The sequence below is a fragment of the Periplaneta americana genome, chromosome 8 (genome assembly GCF_040183065.1).
Source record: "Periplaneta americana isolate PAMFEO1 chromosome 8, P.americana_PAMFEO1_priV1, whole genome shotgun sequence".
Classification (NCBI taxonomy): domain Eukaryota; kingdom Metazoa; phylum Arthropoda; class Insecta; order Blattodea; family Blattidae; genus Periplaneta; species Periplaneta americana.
In genome coordinates, this window is record NC_091124.1 from 94,418,630 (window position 1) to 94,437,542 (window position 18,913).

Consider the following 18,913-nt stretch of genomic DNA (forward strand, 5'->3'; position numbering starts at 1 on the left):
GCTTAATTTTATTAAAGTTCAATTAATGTAATCGGTCTTAATACTTTAACACTGGGTATCCTGAGGTGAGGGATAGTGTCTCACCTTCCACCCAAAAACAGAGGTTAGAGAAAGGGTTAGGATAGGATGGGGATAGAGAAAAAAAACTTCTCGCGTAATTGCGGCTATAACAATCCCCACCAGAGATATAAATTGTACAGGTTTCAAACCATCTCAAGAAGAATTCGTACAACATTCAAAACAAAACCATGAAAGAAAGAGAAATAAGATTCTAAGAAATCACAGCTATCCCATGTTGATTCTTATATGAAGAGTCCACTGCAAGAATGATGGCTGTCACGTTCTTGTCGAAAATAAACCAAGACTGTCAATGCATAGCTTAAGACATATAGAGTGTACATACAGAGTTATATGGCATTAACACTGATAGTCATTGTCCAGTAATGATCGGAAAATCTCAGTTAAGCTTTGAGCGCTAAGCATTTCAAACTTTCAATTGCGTCTCCTGAAAAATGTATTCCAAATGACATCCATCATTCTTGCAGTGACTCTTCACATGTGAAACTTCGGACGTCAGAATAAAGTGAATACTCTCGCATCTGCGTATTTTATTAACTGTGTTGAAATAGGGAACTATGCTTTAAGTGGGTGAGAGAGTGTATAAGGGATTATTATTAAGGATAAGGTTCTGATTTATTATTGCACCATCTTGTAATTAATATTGTTTTGTTACGGTATGTAAAATTCTTTAGCGAGAGTGGAGTGCAGTACTGTTCTCCAACCAGGAGATTAACCGTGAAAAGAATGTGCTTACTATTGCGACATCTGTCGGAGCGAAGGAGATAGATAATATTACCGTTATAACGACAGTTTAAAAAACATGCGCTCTCCTGCATGTTATTTCCTGTCTGGAGGGATTAAAAGATCAGGAAATTAACCGTGATCTAATTTTGTAACTAGAGTAGTATAAATATGTGTGTATTAATGTTATCGTTTGTGCTTTGAGAGTTAGCCAATGGAGATGCATGTACCCACGTCTGTGACCTTATGACATTAACATTGCGTCTCATTCCCCTGAGACTTTCTCCTGGTTGGAGTACAGTACGTAATATCTAGTCAGTTGCACACACACACACACACACACTCACGCAGACATCTACACATCTTTGTCCCGATCGTCACCATGTAAGTATAGATAAAACATAATCGAATACAAATATTTAGTAAACTTCATCCACTACAATAAATAAATATCTGTTACAGATCTCCAAATTTCAGTATATGGTGGTGCGTTACGAGATTACTTGCCATGTCACAATATCATCTAATCTTCTCTCCGAATGCAACATTGAACTTAGTCAAAAGAGTGACTCTACATTTAGCAATACGATACATTCGTATCGTGTGTATAAATAATATACATCGGCCAACTTGTTATTCATTTAAACTTACATCAAGCTTTAACATTATTTTTTAATATTTTATATACCGATATTTGTTTCATAGTTGTGAAACACAGGGTTCGTGCACAAAATACAGTGTTTTAAAGTAAACGCTCCAACAAGAAGTACGTTCCATTTTCTTCACATCATGTATATAATACGATATCCAATAGCTATTTTAGGCTGCTTGTTAATTTTAATTTTAATTTTAATATTTACGTATTGACATTTTATTCATAACTGTGGAACACAAGGTTCTCGCATATAAAACAGTGTTTAAAGTAGATATTCCAATTAAGAAGCACTTTCCATCTTTTTACATCATGCAAACATAATGATAATCAACAGCCTTCTTAGGCAATTTGACAATACTTTGACCCACATCAAGCCTTATATTTGACGGTTTTAATATTCACTTATCGATGTTATTCACAACTGTAGAACATACGTTCTCACACACAATATAGTGTTTATTTATTATATTATATAGATAAGTTTAATATTAAACACACTCCATCTTCTCCATAAAATCCAATTTTATCACATATATTGTCATCACATATTTATTTTAACTTTTGACTTTGATATTCGATATTGTTATTCCAGCCTGATGATGCCCCTGGAGGGCGAAAACGTTTGCACTTGTAATGAAAGGCATATAAATATTACTTAAAAATATACTTAAAACAGTTATAATGTAACTTATTTTGTATACTTTCTTGTTAAGCCATTAAGATTGATTACTTCAAAATACTGATAAAAAATATAGCATTTGGCTTATCTGAACATCAAGAATTGAAAATTACTAGTAAATGGTTTCGAAATATTGCACGATGCATATATGAAAAATCGGAACAAGAACTCGCAACAATCTTATCGATGGTGTCAGAATGAATGCCTGAAACTTCATATTTAATATAGCAAATTACTATTCAGCAGATACAACCTAATGCCGAGTAGCTCACCGCGTTAGTGAAACAGAGTTACCCTCTAGCAGGAGGCCTTTGCCCTTCAAGGGACACATTAGGCTATTATTATTATTATTATTATTATTATTATTATTATTATTATTATTATTATTATACTTTATATATATATATATACATATACATACAGAACTATATTTCCAACTACAGTTTCTAATGGTATATTCTCACGTGTGATGTGCTAACACTCAGATCACTAGCAGTAATATCATATAAAAGGAAATCGTCAACGCTGAAGCAGGACCAGGCTGCTATCTTACAAATGCTCCCTTAATTATCTAAGACTCTAAGTGGAAACATTTGCATAATACGGTAAAAATAAATTCAAACAAAAATTATATAAACATACTGTAATTTGAAGAATATATCTAGAAAATTAAGCTTTCGAAACTCATAAACACGCAAGTATAAGCCTACATAAATAACAAACTCATAAGTATACCGTATTAAAAAAACAGATATAGAAAAGAAACAAAGAGGACTCACCAAAATGGAGGTTTCCTTGACAGAAATTACAGAATCAAGCACGCTGCCTCCGACAACGAATACCTGTAAAACAATAAAAACAAAATGAAATAAAAAAAATCACATTTCATTTGAGTATGTAGCTATGTATGTATGTATGTATGTATGTATGTATGTATGTATGTATGTATGTATGTATGTATGTATGTATGTATGTATGTATGTATGTATTTATTTACACTGCAAGTGGGCAAGCACCCGGTGGCAGTGGTATACACAATATAAACAATACACAATAAAATGATAAACAATACACAATAAAATCATAAACAATACACAATAAATTTACAATATACAATACAATTATATACACAATACAATACGAATACACAATACAATTTAACATAATAATTACAATTAATAATAAAACATAAAATACCTAATTTCACAATACAACCTACATATGTATAGGCCCTACATAAGTTTCAATAGTCTTTCACTTTACTCTCATCTCACTCACTGTAGTGGCACTATGACGCATTTCACTGACTATGTATGTATGTATGTATGTATGTATGTATGTATGTATGTATGTATGTATGTATGTATGTATGTATGTATGCATGCATGCATGCATGCATGTATCAGAAGAATGAATCAATGAGGGAGAAAGGAGGAAGTGTAAGTTAAAAGATACACTATGTTTATCGCATCCTTGCAAGGACTCTTGGCTTGGATTTCAATTTTTATGTGAGCTCGTAGCCCAAAGATCACTCGTCTCACTTCCCTCACACTGTACCACAAATTTTTTCAGGGGTAAAAGCCGAAAGGACCGCCAACTAGAAATAACGTTTAATGGCAATTAAGCTAGTCACACATGAGCACCCACAACAGCATAGACAGCTACTACCGCCGTATCCCAAAGCATCCCTCGCCCAGTCGTAAATACACCATCTTTTTGGAAGACATGTCGACAGAAATTACGATCTAATAAGGACCCAAGTCTATCCCCCCTCCCCAATCAGATGGCCGGGAAGGGGATACTGGGGTAGGATACAATGAGAATGCTGGGGTTGTAATGAAAAGACCTGCCCTTGGACAGAAAACTATGAATAATTAATAAAAATTCCCAAGTCCAGGTAGCTATAATGTATTCTGTTGCTTCATACGATGTTCCGTTATAATATGTGGCATTTGTCATTTTGAGATGCTATAGCAGTCATCAATTCATCTGTATTTTGTTTTAATTCCCTAATGTTTGATGTAAAATAGTGAACTTGTATAAAAGACATTCTGGTACTTATCATGTATGCAAGGCACCCGCAGGGGGTAGCCAGTGGTAGCAATTGCTACCACTGAGATTTTTTATTTTTTACACGTCTCTTTTTTACTTTTTTTCCCCATCCATTGAGCAACATTTGACATTGTTCATCACTTTACCCTGCACTACATGTAGCCTACAGTGGAACGGTCATTCAGGTAAGTTATCTGTAATCATTATTATTACCTACTTACTTACTTACTTACTTACTGGCTTTTAAGGAACCCAGAAATTCATTGCCGCCCTCACTTAAGCCCGCCATTGGTCCCTATCCTGAGCAAGATTAATCCAGTCTCTATCATCATATCCCACCTCCCTCGAATCCATTTTAATATTATCTTCCCATCTACGTCTCGGCCTCCCTAAAGGTCTTTTCCCATCTGGCCTCCCAACTAACACTCTATATGCATTTCTGGATTCGCCCATACGTGCTACATGCCCTGCCCATCTCAAACGTCTGGATTTAATGCTCCTAATTATGTCAGGTGAAGGATACAATGCGTGCAGCTCTGCGTTGTGTAACTTTCTCCATTCTCCTGTAACTTCATCCCTTTTAGCCCCAAATAATCATTATTATGTTGTAAAATGTGACTTGTACGGTTATTAAATATTTTACTATTTAATTTTAACGTTAGTCTATCCACACATACATTAAAGATAGTACGTCAAATTCACCAGATAAGGAAAGTGTTCATTACGCGTTTTGAAGTTACGAGACCCGATGATGCCATTTTTCTGGCGATAACGTTCGTCTCCTGTAATGTAATAATACATCCAATTTTATGTCATAAACTCATAATTTAATGACTTCAATGGTTTATAATAAATACATAAGTAATTTGACGGTAATAAATATACTTACATAAATTCATTGTGTAAACAACAATAAACAACTGGCTATTTTTCATGTTCAATTTTCTCTCTCCTCGTCTATCCATTTCCTCTAATTTTCTAACCATTTTGCTACCACTAAGATTGGATCCTGCGGGCGCCCTTGATGTCATGCAGTGGTTACCATGGTTGTCAATTAGATTCGAAATTCTGTCGTTAAAATCTAGTTGAAGGCAATGAATTTTTAACCGTGACTACTTTTATTACGTCATACTACTTTTGACCAATACAACGGTACGAAAGGACACTTTCAACCAATTATGGCTGATTATCGCACAATTTTATCACTTCCCTAGCATTTGTTTATTTTTATCGTTTCCCTAACATTTGTTTGCTTTTATCACTTCCTTAGTATTTGTTTCTTTGTTTGCCAACATTTAAAACTGCAAATTCTTAAAGGTATTATAAAACATACTTTGCGATCGTCATTTGTTTCCAGCATAGATAGTCGACTGAAAATGGCGGTTCCGTTCAAACGTTTTGGTTAAAGTAACATTAGTGAAATAGAATTTTAGTAAGTCAATAAATATCTATTTTATTGTGTTAGAGTATTTTATTTCTTCTAATCTTTATATGCTTTCTTCTGTTTTTATCATTTCCCTAACATTTGTTTCTTTGTTTGCTAACATTTCAAACTGCTAATTCTTTACGGTAGGGTACTATACTCGTAAAACATGATTTGCGATCGTAATTTGTTTACCGCATAGATAGTGAACTGAAAATGGCGGCTTCGTTCAAACGTTTTGATGAAGCTAACATTAGTGAAATAGAATTTTATTAAGTCAATATTTTATTGTATTAGAGTACTTTATTTCTTCTAATCTTAATGTACTTTCTTCTAATCGTGTAATAATCAATTAACTCCCACTAGAGTTTTGATTTTCTCTAGATAAATCAAAACCTTTAGTGAGATTACTGTTGACTATTACACTCTTACTACGTCATACTACTTTTGACCAATAAAACGGTACGAAAGGACGTATTTCAACCAATCATGGCTGCTTATCGCACAATTTTATCGCATCCCTAGCATTTGTTTAATTTTATCGCGTCCCTAGCATTTGTTTAATTTTATCGCGTCCCTAGCATTTGTTTCTTTGTTTGCCAACATTTGAAACTGCGCTGGTCTGGACGTCAAATATATATATATATATATATATATATATATATATATATATATATATAATTACAAACCACTCCAGTCGATGCACAGCAGTTTCAAATATGACTCGCATTGGCATTCAAGAACAAGAATTAATAAAAAATCACTGCTCATACCTATGCATCTTCTGAAATCCGATTTACAAATAAATGAAGAGCACCATTCGGAATTCCTGAATAAGGTGAATACACCATGTAGGCCTAAATCAACGAGTTCCACTTCTATTACGCACACGTCCAATATAACATCAATTGAACCACCAACCACATTCAAATTTGAAAATTGTACATTCAATAATTATTCCTTTTAAAATTATTCATGTTTATTTTTTATGTAGTCGTCGTTAATTGAAACTTTTCTAACACTTGTGTATATTAGTTAGGTTATGTTATAGCTTCTGCTATATGATATTATGGATAGTCACGTATCAGAGATTGTTTAATATTAAGATTTATTGAAAACCATCTGTCAAGTGACGGTGATTACTGGGATTCGGATAATTGAAGTGGAATGCAACTGTCTTAATAAAAATGAAACTGAATCAATAAAGCCTTCTTGACTAGTAACCGTCTACAGAGTTCAATGAAGATTCCATAGTTGGCACAACTGCCATCTAGAGTAATGATGCAATAATACATTTGAAGACAGGTTTATTTTCGTAAGTCAATTAATATTTTATTGTATTGAAGTACTTTGTTACTTATAATTTTTATATACTTTCTTCTAATCGTGTAATAGTCAATTAAATCCCACTCGAGTTTTGATTTTCTCTAGATAAATCAAAACCTCTAGTGAGATTACTGTTAATAAAATTATTAGCCAGGCACCCTTCGAAAGATAACTAAAGTCGGGAGAAGCAGTTTGCAGATAAGGCATATAAAGGAACACTGTCCCTAGGTAACAGCGCTAGCCGCGTTGGTAGCTCAATTGGCAAGGGCGCTGGCTTACCATAATTGCCGTCCTAGGATCGAATACCTGTGATGGCAGAGTCATATTTGTAGTGGACAGCCAAGTTTTCTAAGGATTTTTCTCGGCATTCTCCCGTTTCCGTTCGTAATTCTATCGTTATTCTTTATCTTAATATTAATTATCAACAGTAATATCACTAGAGGTTTTGATTTATCTAGAGAAAATCAAAAATCGAGTGGGATTTAATTGACTATTACACGATTAGAAGAAAGTATATAAAGATTAGAAGTAACGAAGTACTCCAATACAATAAAATATTGACTTACGAAAATACAACTGTGTTCAAATCTTTTATTGTACCATCTCAACATTACAAATATTACGCTAGATGCTTGCTAGATGGCAGTGGTGTGTTATGATTATGTGATGTTATCAGGTGTGCCAACTATGGAATCTGCACTGAACTCTGTAGACGGTTACTAGTCAAGAAGGCTTTGTTGATTCAATTTCATTTTTATTAAAACAGTTGCATTCCACTTCAATTATCCGGATCCCAGTAATCAACGTCACTTTACAGTTTATTTTCAATAAATCTTAGTGTTAAACAATCTCTGATACGTGACTATCCATAATATCATATATCAGAGGCTATAACATAACCTAAATAATATAAACAAGTGTTAGAAAAGTTTTAATTAGGGATGACGAAATAAACAAGAAAATTTTTAATTAAGGACAATGAAATAAAAAGTAAACATGAATAATTTTAAAAGGAACAATTATTGAAAGTACAATTTTTAAATTTGAATGTTTTAGTGGTTGGTGGTTCAGTTGATGTTATATTGGACGTGTGTGTAAAAGAAGTGGAACTCGTTGATGTAGACGGTTTATTCCTCAACTTATTCAGGATTTCCGAATAATGCGCTTTATTTATTTGTAAATAGGGTTTCAAGGAAGACACACAGCTATGACGGGTGATCCTTATTAATTATTGTTCTTGAATGCCAATGCGAGTCATATTTGAAACTGCTGTACATCGACTGGAGTGGTTTGTATTTTTTTTTTTTTTTTTTTTTTGACGTCCAGACCAGCGCAGCTGAAATGTTGGCAAACAAAGAAACAAATGCTAGGGACGCGATAAAATTAAACAAATGCTAGGGACGCGATAAAATTGTGCGTTAAGCAGCCATGATTGGTTGAAATACGTCCTTTCGTACGGTTTTATTGGTCAAAAGTAGTATGACGTAGTAAAAGTGTAATAGTAATCATAATCAGTAGTAATCGCCTATAGTAATGTGAATTACTTACAGATGGCATCAGTTTGAGGAGCCGTAGTACGTTTTCGAAGGTGGTGAAAGTGGGTCTCCATTGGACCTTTAAGCCTACAAGGCTGAATCGACAGATTGCACCACATAATTATTTGAGTCACGATCTCTACAAAGAAACCGAGCATTCGGAAGTTTACTGACTACTGCCAGGGTCAAAATTCAACTCTGCAAGTCATTATCCTTGCCTATCATCCTAACATCAAGGGTAAAGAATGCCTTAATTCAGAAATAGAATTATTTCTTCACATTGCCAGTCTATGAAGATCTGTCTCACATCTGTAATCGTTAGAAAAAATCCATCGAAGAATTTAGAGAAAATAATCATAAGATTAAGGTATCAAATTATTTTCTTCTCTTTTATTACATAAAATTTGGAATACTTTTGTTTCCTCTAAATCCACACGATCTTTAATTCATGATAACACTTTCCTCGTTCGATATCTTAGGAAAGTAAGACGTCATTCAATACGAACGCAATGTCCTTCAAGAAGGAGTAAGAACTAGAAAGCACTTTCATTAGAAAGGAAACTCAGGAGTACAAAGGCATTTGTTAACAATGCGGTATAACTTAGTTTCGAGCGAGCAAGTTGTTCAATTGTGTAACATCTTGCTCTAAACTTTAAACAAAACGTACTAACTTGTTCACCAACTTCACTTATCAGGCGCTGGATTTGCAGACAGTAATAGAGGATAATCCAGCAACGAAGAGCACCCGAACTTACCTTGTTCACGAAAACGTGTTCGACATGAACATAAAATTAAACTATACATTCTGCATACTAAACGTAATTCAGATATCCTACCGGGCTATAATTAATTATTTACCTCTGATTGAGGTTCTGGCTGATATGAACTTCTATTATCAGGCGTTACATCTCACTTGATGATATATGTCAGAGGAAGAACTGAATGGGTTATTTGAGAAACCACAGAAGTCCATTTTTAGCTAAAATGAGTTTATTGTGATTCTGACATTGTTGTTGTTTAATCAACTGTCCGAAGACAGGTCTGAACCTCATAAGTGATATCAAGAAGGCACCACCTTTGAGGCAACTAGGCCAGTAGATAAAGGACTAGGGTGGCCAGTTCCTTTCCCCCTCCATTGCATACATCGCTACATGTTACATTAGTCACACTTCAAATGCATACAAACAATTATTTTTTTCTTCCGACACATTTTTCTAACGTTAATATCCGTATATGTATTCGTATTTGCACGTTTGTAGAAGAAAGTGGACATGTCCGCCTTATTTTTAAGTGTTGATGTTGATGTCATGAAGAAGATGAAATCAAAGGATTCTATGAAAATATAGGCCTAATTTTCTGGCTTAGTCGTAACACAGATGGTGCTGTAGTGTGGGACTTCAATAAGGTATCAGTGTTTTCACTTTAACATTAGGATATTATTTTTCTCTTAATTTTGAAATATGAAGATGAAATATATTACGACCTTTTACTGAATACATTTCGGATATTTGAGAAAGAGCACTTGTCCATGAACTTTAGGGTATTCTGGCGCTGTGATATATGTATAATTATATGTTCTTTTATAATATTTAGAGATATTGCAATTTACATCAAACTGCACCTAAAAATTAGAACATACATCCAATATACAGGGTGTTTCAGAAATAAGTACCGAATTTTTTAGGGAAGATAGGTTGGGTCGGGTTATTCACTTTAAGGATAGGAACCGGGTGTCCCTGATGAGTCGCTTTTATTCTACGTCAGGCATGCCAAAATCCTGCACATTGTGTAGATGTCTCTGTGCGATGTGCAGCTCCTATTCTCCTACTTGGAGGGAGAGAATCAGGTTGGAGGGGAGCGCGTCAGAGCTATACAGTATCTGCAGTAGCAGATTAGCTTTTGTTTCAGTAGCATAGATAAGTACGGGTGCTGATTGAGCTTTGACTGTGAATGCGTTATGAAAAATAAAGTGAGGAGTCCACAGATATAACGAAGAAGAGGAATCAGGAATCATATAACATAATTGTTATAATGTTTTCCTCAGCCAACATAATTATTTTAAAATGAAAGGCTTTCATCAGTCCATATCGAGATTGTAGTCTTGTGACAGTTTAGATCAGATTAGTAAAGTTCTTAAAATATGATATTCGCCAGCGCTTATTTCTTAATCAGTACTCTCACGGCAAAACAATCTTGACAATGGCGTTGTTTTGGAGTCTGTACCAACATAACCATCAAAGGTTAGACGACTTACGACTTCCATTTCATAAGCTGGTAAGTGATGAGAATATAGTGAGGAATACATGTGAGGCTCTTGAGGTTGTAAGGAGCGAAGAACAGCAACTATTGCAAGCGGAAAAATTTTCTGGAAAAATATATAATGACAAATTTTCCATCTCACGTCACTATATTATGTTAATATACTTACATTAATAAATCTTTAAACCTGACGTAAAGAGAATGTCGTCGCTTCACAGGTTGTGAACTACACTTTTAATTTCTTTCAGTAACGCTCCCAACTTGTCGATGCTTGCTCTCAAAGTTTTCGAAATAAACTGTATGTGAATTAAAATTCTAAGCTTAATTTATACCACTTACTAATATTAATGTTATTTTATGTTGACATACAGGAAGGAAATGATTTCAGTGTAAAAACTTCACAATGTCCTACTGCATGTAATTAATTGGGAGTATAATATTTTCTTCAACATTTGTGTACCAATGGTCCCAATAAATAATAATGCTTGACGAACAATGAAAGAGTAGGATCTATTACTTCAAAATAATTAGTACCTACTACGTGTTCATTTTTTGTTGTTTCGAAATTACTGCAATATTTTTTTCTTCAAATACTATATATAATCATGTTAATAAATTATGCTTTACAAACCACTATCTTATGAAGTATACCTGAGTAAGCCTAACGTTTCTTGTACTACAATTATAATTATCGAATATAGACACTGATAATAACTGTTTTTTTTTTTCATTCTGCTGTGTTTATAATGTCTAAATGCCTATTTAATCCACCAGTAGAAGCCCAGAATGGATTATTGTACACCCCTCCAGCTAAGAACTGGTGAGAGCAACGCTTGAATGATGCAGTCAGTACAGACCGACGATCCGTGCATATAACTGCACATTCAGCTCTGATTTCTGGCATGCCTGTTCTACGTGATGCCGAAGTTGGCATGGCGTACCCTGGGAGATAGGCAGCCGGAGATGCTTTGGAATGAAAGAGGAAACAATGTATATAGATAGACTACTTTTTAACATCCCACAATGGGATACAATATGACGATATTTGATCTAAGAGAAGGAAGCCCAGGACGAAGACATGTACTCGTACTCCGTCGAGATGAGAAACACAACATTAACTGGAGAGCAGACAACAGATACACTACATAGCACTCCGTAGTCGAACGGTGGCGTGGCAGTGTGAACAAATGAAAGGTGCTCTTTTCAATGCTGGGTACCTAACTTCCAGGCGGATAGACAGCATGTTGACATTGGATAGCGAGAGAATGAGTCATCGCGGACACACGTTCCTATGCGAAACATAATCACTTGGGCACAACCTATCATTCCTAAAAAATCGGTACTTATTTCTGAAACATTCTGTATATAGGGATTTCATTTCAAAACTTCCCAGTCAAAATAACTAATTATTTCAATTGAATTCAATTTAAATAAAAAACACGTCAATTTGGATATTGAGGGGGGGGAGTCTGAAACCAGGCTTAATTGCATTTTATATTTCATCCCTCCACACTCCAGCCACCTCCACTTTGAATTTTAAATGGCACCCCTATATTTGTATACTTAAATATGACAGAGCATTCAATTGTTTATACATCTCATTCATTTGTTTTCGCATCTTTTGTTTTCTATCGTCGTTTGGCAACCTGTATTTTTGTTATTATCAGTTGATTGAGGATGAAAGCACAGCTTATTTTGTGTAATTTTCTAAATTTAGTCAATAAGGATGATTTATGTTATCTGTTGAAGGGTATACACCATTTTAAAATAATTTAATACACAAACACAACTATTACATGGAATGCTCAATAAGATTTTGTAGTTTTATTCTCTTGAGCTCTAATCAACAGTAACAACAATCCACGTTGCCAGGCGACGATAGAAAACAAAAGATGCGAAAACAAATGAATGAGGTGTATAAACAATTGAATACTCTTTCATATTTAAGTACAAAAGTATAGGAGTGCCATTTGAAATTTTAAAGTGGGGGCGGTTGGAAGGTGTGAGGTGAAATGTAAAATGCAATTAAGCCTGGTTTCAGACTTTCCCCTCAATATCTAAATTGACGTGTTTTTTGTTTAAATTGAATTCAATTTAAATAATTAGTTATTTAGACTGGAAAGTTTCGAAATTAAAGCTCTATACGTATAAGCTGCAGATAGTTGTTTTGCAGTTGCTCAAAACTTAGAGCTGGCATGTGAGGAGCATCGGATTAAAATGTGGTTAGTCCAAACGAAAATACTTTTGAAAAGATAACATTATTTAATTAAGCAGTGCTTTTGAACCAAATAGCTGGAGGAGACACTTTTTAAAGCAAATAAACAACACAGATTGATTCATGGCCATAAAAAGAGGAGAAAGCTGTAATAAAGTATAGGGTAAACATTGGTAATTTCGTGATAATTTCATGAAAATTAATTCAAAATGCAAATGTGTAAATATATCCTTATTCCGATTTTTTCATCTAAAAGACATTAATTTGCTGTACAAATCTGGAGACATAAAAGATTGGACACGTTCTTGAACAAGTGGGAAAAACCACATTTACAACTTAAGCTAAACGGTTGGTTATTTCGTGATAACCTTGGTAATTTCGTGACATTACATTGATAATTTCGTGATAGGTAGAAGAATTGTAGAAAAATTCATTAAAGTCAAATGAAATTCTCATTTATTGTTACAAGACTTCAAACATAGTAATTCCGTCTAATATTCATAGCAAGAAAACATAGAAATACATATCAACACATAATAAGAATGAAATCAAAGTAAAAATTGAAATTGAAAAGGGATCTTCTTTGCACTGAAAGGGTGAACACTTTTATTACGGACTTTACAATAGCCTATATTACTAGGATAACTCCAAAAGTAATGCATAACATTTGTTTAAAAATTATATTTTTCTTCTATAGCTTTGCTATTTTCAAAGAATGTAGATACATCCTTTAGGAAGAAAATGTCACTTTTCCACATAATCCCCGTCCCTTTCAACTGCCTTACGTAACCTAGGAACGAGGGCCTGTACACCAGCACGGTAAAAGTTTGGACCAACAAGTCTGAGCCACTCTTTAGCAGCGTGCACAAGGCAGTCATCTTCTAACCTCGTTCCGCGAAGGGATCCTTTAGTTTACCAAAGAGATGGTAATCGCACGGTGCCAGTTCAGGGCTGTAAGGCGGATGTTTCAGTGTCGTCTATCCGAATTTTCTGATCTGGTCTGTGGTCTTGTGACTGACATATGGCTGTGCGTTTTCGTGCAATAGCAGAACATCCATCTTCTCCCGATGTCGTCGAACACTACTCAGTCGAGCTTGATGTTTCTTGAGAGTTGCAACATACGCGTCAGAATTAATGGTGGTTCCGTATGGCATGATTCCCACAAGTAAGAGTCCTTCTGAATCGAAAAACACAGTAGCCATAACGTTTCCTGCCGAAGGTATACTTTTGAATTTCTATTTCTTTGGTGAATTGGCATGATGCCACTCCATTGTCTGCTTTTGTCTCCGGTAAAAATGGTGGAGCCATGTTTCATCTTCTGTCACAATTCTTGCAAATAAGTCATCTAGCACTTATCATTGCCACTTAGCATGATAACAAATCAAACAGAAGCTACACTGAACCCATTGCGTTCCTCTTTTCTTTTTTGTTATCACATCTTATCTTCAGATTTCTAAAATTCGCATTGTAATACAATTTTTAAAATAGCATAAAATGTAACGCTTAATGCTCAACAAAATTTCGCCTCAAACAGCTAAGATTTCTATCAGTAAAGCTAAGCCTATATGGCGAGTACAGCTGTATCTAAAATTCCAAAAACATTTCCTAAAATTTCATGAAGATACAATAAATCTTTGTACCAAATATCATATGCTTACCTTTAGTAATAAGCCTGTAATGTAATTACAAAAATCCACAAAATTTGTACGCCTGAGAAGTCGACGCTAACTTGCTCTCCCCAAACATAAAAGCTCACTGAAGCAGCTACAATAGTCACACAAAGCGTAGCTGTATGTTTCTGGAAACTGGACAACATACGCAATCCCTTGGCGGAAATTTGAATCTCGTAACACCATTGGTTAGTTCACGAAAGAGCAAAGAAAAAGTATCACGAAATAACCACTGCCACGAAATTACCAATGTTTACCCTATCGTCATGTGTAATTTATCAAATAACCGAATCAATTGCTTGTATACATTTTAATTATGATTGTAAAGTATGTTACTAGTCAGCGATGTATGTTATGGAGAGGGAAAGGAACTGGCCACCTTATGTCCTGACTTAGTTGCCTCATGAGTGATATCTTATTGATGTCACTAATGGAGTTGCAATCTGTATTCGGACAGTTGACTAAACAATAACAAGAATATGTTGTTTTTAACTTGTCCAATTACTCTTGTGTTAATTTCTAGATGTTTATACTGAACGGCAAACTTTTAAATAGTAAGATTAATCTAGCATTGATTTATCATCATCATCATCATCATCATCAACCACAGGGATTAGGCCTATTGGCCTGTTCCGTCTTCAAAGTTTATGTCGTCTATCCATCTTGTTCTTGGTCTACCAACATTTCTGTGTCCTCTTGGTTCATAGTTCAGTATTACTTTAGGTAACCGGTCGTCATTCATTCTTCTTATATGTTGGTACGAATTATGTTTTTTTTTGTTGTATTTTCTCAGTCAAATTAAAAATATTTAGTTGTGCTCGTATATTTTTGTTCTTTTAATGATCTGAAAGAGTGAGACCAGCAACACTTAAAAGGAATTTCATTTCGCTGGATTCAATTTTCTTTTTAGTTGCTCGGTTTATAGACCAATTTTCTGAGCCATAGGTTAATAGTGGGACAGCTAACGTTGTATAAAATTTTAGTTGTGTTGAACGTTGTGTTTTATTTTTTAAGGTCCTTCGTATTGTTCCACACATCTGTTGAAATTTACTCATTTTATTTTTGACGTCTTGTTCTTTTACGTATGATATATTGCAGCCTAAATAGTTAAAGGAGGATACCTGTTCTATGATTTCATGATTTAAAACTATTTTACATCTTCTGTGATCAACTCCTTCAAATGTCATTGTTTTTGTTTTATGATTAGAAATTTTGAGATTATATTTTTCCATTATTAATTGTAGTTGATAAGCTGCCACCCGTAAGTCATCCTCCGATTCTGCCATCAAGATCTGATCGTCAGCAAAAAGCATGGACTTCAATAATGTCGTGCCTATATTTATGCCGGTTGTCATTTTATTCTGCCATTCTTCTGTGGCTTTATCTATGTATATATTGAATAATGTTGGAGATAATGGGCAGCCTTGTTTAACGCCCTGATTTACAATTATTGTATCACTCGTTTTGTTTTCTATTCTTACTGATATTCTTGTCTCGTATAAGCTTTTAACTGTTTTCACTAGGTGTGTTGGATATCCTTCTTTGGACAGTATATTCCATAATTTATTTCTTAAAACCTTGTCAAAGGCTTTTTCGTAATCCACGAACATTATGTATGTAGGGAGATTAAATTCTCTTCTTTTCTGGATTATTTGTTGCATCACAAACACACAATCGGCACAAGACCGTCCTTTCCTAAATCCACATTGTATTTCGTCTAATTTTGTTTCACTAATGGTGTTCAAACGGCGAGTAATTATTTTAGCGTAGAGTTTGTAAGTGGAGTTCAATAGACTAATGCCTCGATAATTGTTGGGATTTCCGCGGTCACCTTTTTATATATTGGGATTACTATTGCTTTTGTCCATTCTTCTGGTATTTTATATGTTATCTAACAGATGTTTAATATATTCAGTAAGCGTTGTTTTATTCCCACTGGGGCATATTTCAAAAGTTCTATGTTCAGATCGTCGCTACCTGGAGATTTATTATTAGAGAAAGACTGTAGAATTTGTTCCATTTCTTCATATTCTATAAGATCAATATCACTTACAGGTACAGAAGTATCTTTGTCGACATGTAAATTTTCCTCATAATGTTGAGTTGTCCATAATTCTTTAAAATACCGAAGCCAATCTTCTGTCCTTAGATTATTCAATGCTACTGTGTCTCTCTCTTCTTTATTTAAATGTTTTAAAGCTTTATATGCCATAGTCTGTGCCCCATGTATATCATACTCTATATTACTTATGTAATTGTCCCAACTTTGTCTGCTTAATTTTCGTGTTTCTCTTTTAACTATAGCGCATCTATATTTATATTCTGCTCTATCTGCTTCTGATTTCGTTTGGAGAAATTTTAAGTATGCTTTCCGTTTTTCTTCTATAATATGTTTCGTCTCTTCACTCCATATTTTAATACCTCTTTTACTTCTTCTTTTGTATCTTTTCCCCAAGGACTCATATGCTGCTTTCTCAATTACGCTTTTTAAGTCTTCCCATTCTTTGTTTACGTCCATACTTAAGGCTCTATGGTCAATATAATTTTCCAATCTCTTACAGTACAATTTCCTTATACTGTCTTGTCTTAATAGATGTACATTGTAGCAGCTCTGTGTTAATTCGGGTGTAGCGCTCTTTTTACTTTTTTGACATCTTGGTGGAATTCTAATTTTAGACGTTACTAAATAGTGGTCGGACTGTACGTCTGCACCTCTATATGCGCGAGTATCCAGAACAGTATGTTTCATTTTCTTGTTTACGAGTATATAGTCTATTAGCGACCTATATCCTCTGGCTGCCCAGGTATACTTGTGAACTTCCTTGTGCTTGAAAAAGGTATTTGTCACTTTCAAGTCATTAAATATAGCAAAGTTACGTAGTGACTTGCCATTTTCGTGTAATACATTTTCACCAAATGATCCTAGTATGTCTCCTATGGGTTCTTTAACTACCCTAGCGTTGAAGTCGCCGCATATCATTATTTTATCGTTTTTATTGATTTTATTTAGATGCTTCTGTAATGTTTCATAGAATTCTTGACTTAGTTCTTTTCTTCCTTCCTCAGGGGCATATATACTAAAAATCGTTAGGTATCCTCTTGTAGTTTTTAATCTTAAATACATCATTCGGTCACTGATGAAATTATAACTTTGTATTCTTGCTTTTAGACTTTGTTTAATTAAGATTCCAACTCCCGATGATGCCCTTTGCTTCACTTGTACACCTCAGTAATATAGAGCATAATCTTTCAAATCGATGCTTCCTTTGAGTTTCTTTTTAGTCTCCGTTATGGCTGCAATATCTATATCTAAGTTTTTAAGTTCATTATTAAGTTCTACTTCTTTGTGAGCTAGTCCACGTACGTTCCATGTAGAGATTTTCAATATTTCGTTACCCTTTATTCGTTTGACCGTTCTCTTAGCATTAGTCGTCATCTTGTTTTCAGTCCGGCTGTTACTTTGAAGATTCTCAGTAATAAAGATGTCCCCTGGCCTCGTTACGAGCGATGCGCAGGGTAAGACTGGTGGTAGGGCTGCTACCTTAATGTTTCCAGCCAAACATCGCTGTGTACCAACCCCTACAGCGAGGGTTGCTCCTTCCGCTCCTCAAACCGAACTAAGGTAAAATTCCCATGTCGTCCTGGTGACCGTTGGAGTCTTCGCACGGTACCCTGTGCATTGATTTAGTTTTATACTAATCGGCACTCAACACAGACAAAAATTCGACTTTACAGATTAAAAATTGTATAAAGTACTGTCACTCTTCTCACTATTCATCGCCTTCCTAACATGACCTCTGGCGAAGTGGTGAATTACTGGTTAATACTACGTGGTCAAATAATTCTAATTACACTATCTTTTGCTTAAATAAAAATGAGTGAGCGCAGGACTGTTCAATGTGTTCCATATACACGGTGTTAAAAAGTATCCGATATTTTAGGAGGTGCTAGTATGCATCAAAACAAGAAAAAAATGTCTAATAAACATGGGTCCTACAACACATACTTTCTGAGATCTGAACACTTGTTCATAGGAGGTGCTCAATGTGACGTCTATTCATGGCAATGCATTCCTCTGCCCTTCGGCGTAAGGAATCACGCACTCTTTGAAATTGACCTGGTTCTTGACAACCAAAAGTCTAGGGCAGGCCTGTAGAACTGTAGATCCTGAGAGTACTACTATATTCCCCTTTCTTACCCCACTCACCTTTTCTAGCAACGCGGTCATGACGTTCTAGTTACGCGAATGAATGTTAATAACATTCATTCGCGGCGGCAGGTATACAATACGCTATCAA

At 34.8% G+C, this 18,913-nt stretch overlaps 1 protein-coding gene across 1 annotated transcript in view; it reads right to left on the minus strand.

The window, feature by feature from the left end:
- Window positions 1–18,913, minus strand: part of LOC138704893 (pseudouridine-5'-phosphate glycosidase-like) — a 436,469-nt gene that overhangs the window by 217,206 nt on the left and 200,350 nt on the right. Inside the window, exon 10 of the mRNA XM_069833284.1 lies at window positions 2,915–2,977. Within this exon, the coding sequence (XP_069689385.1) occupies window positions 2,915–2,977 (63 nt within the window). The remainder of the gene's footprint in view (window positions 1–2,914; window positions 2,978–18,913) is intronic.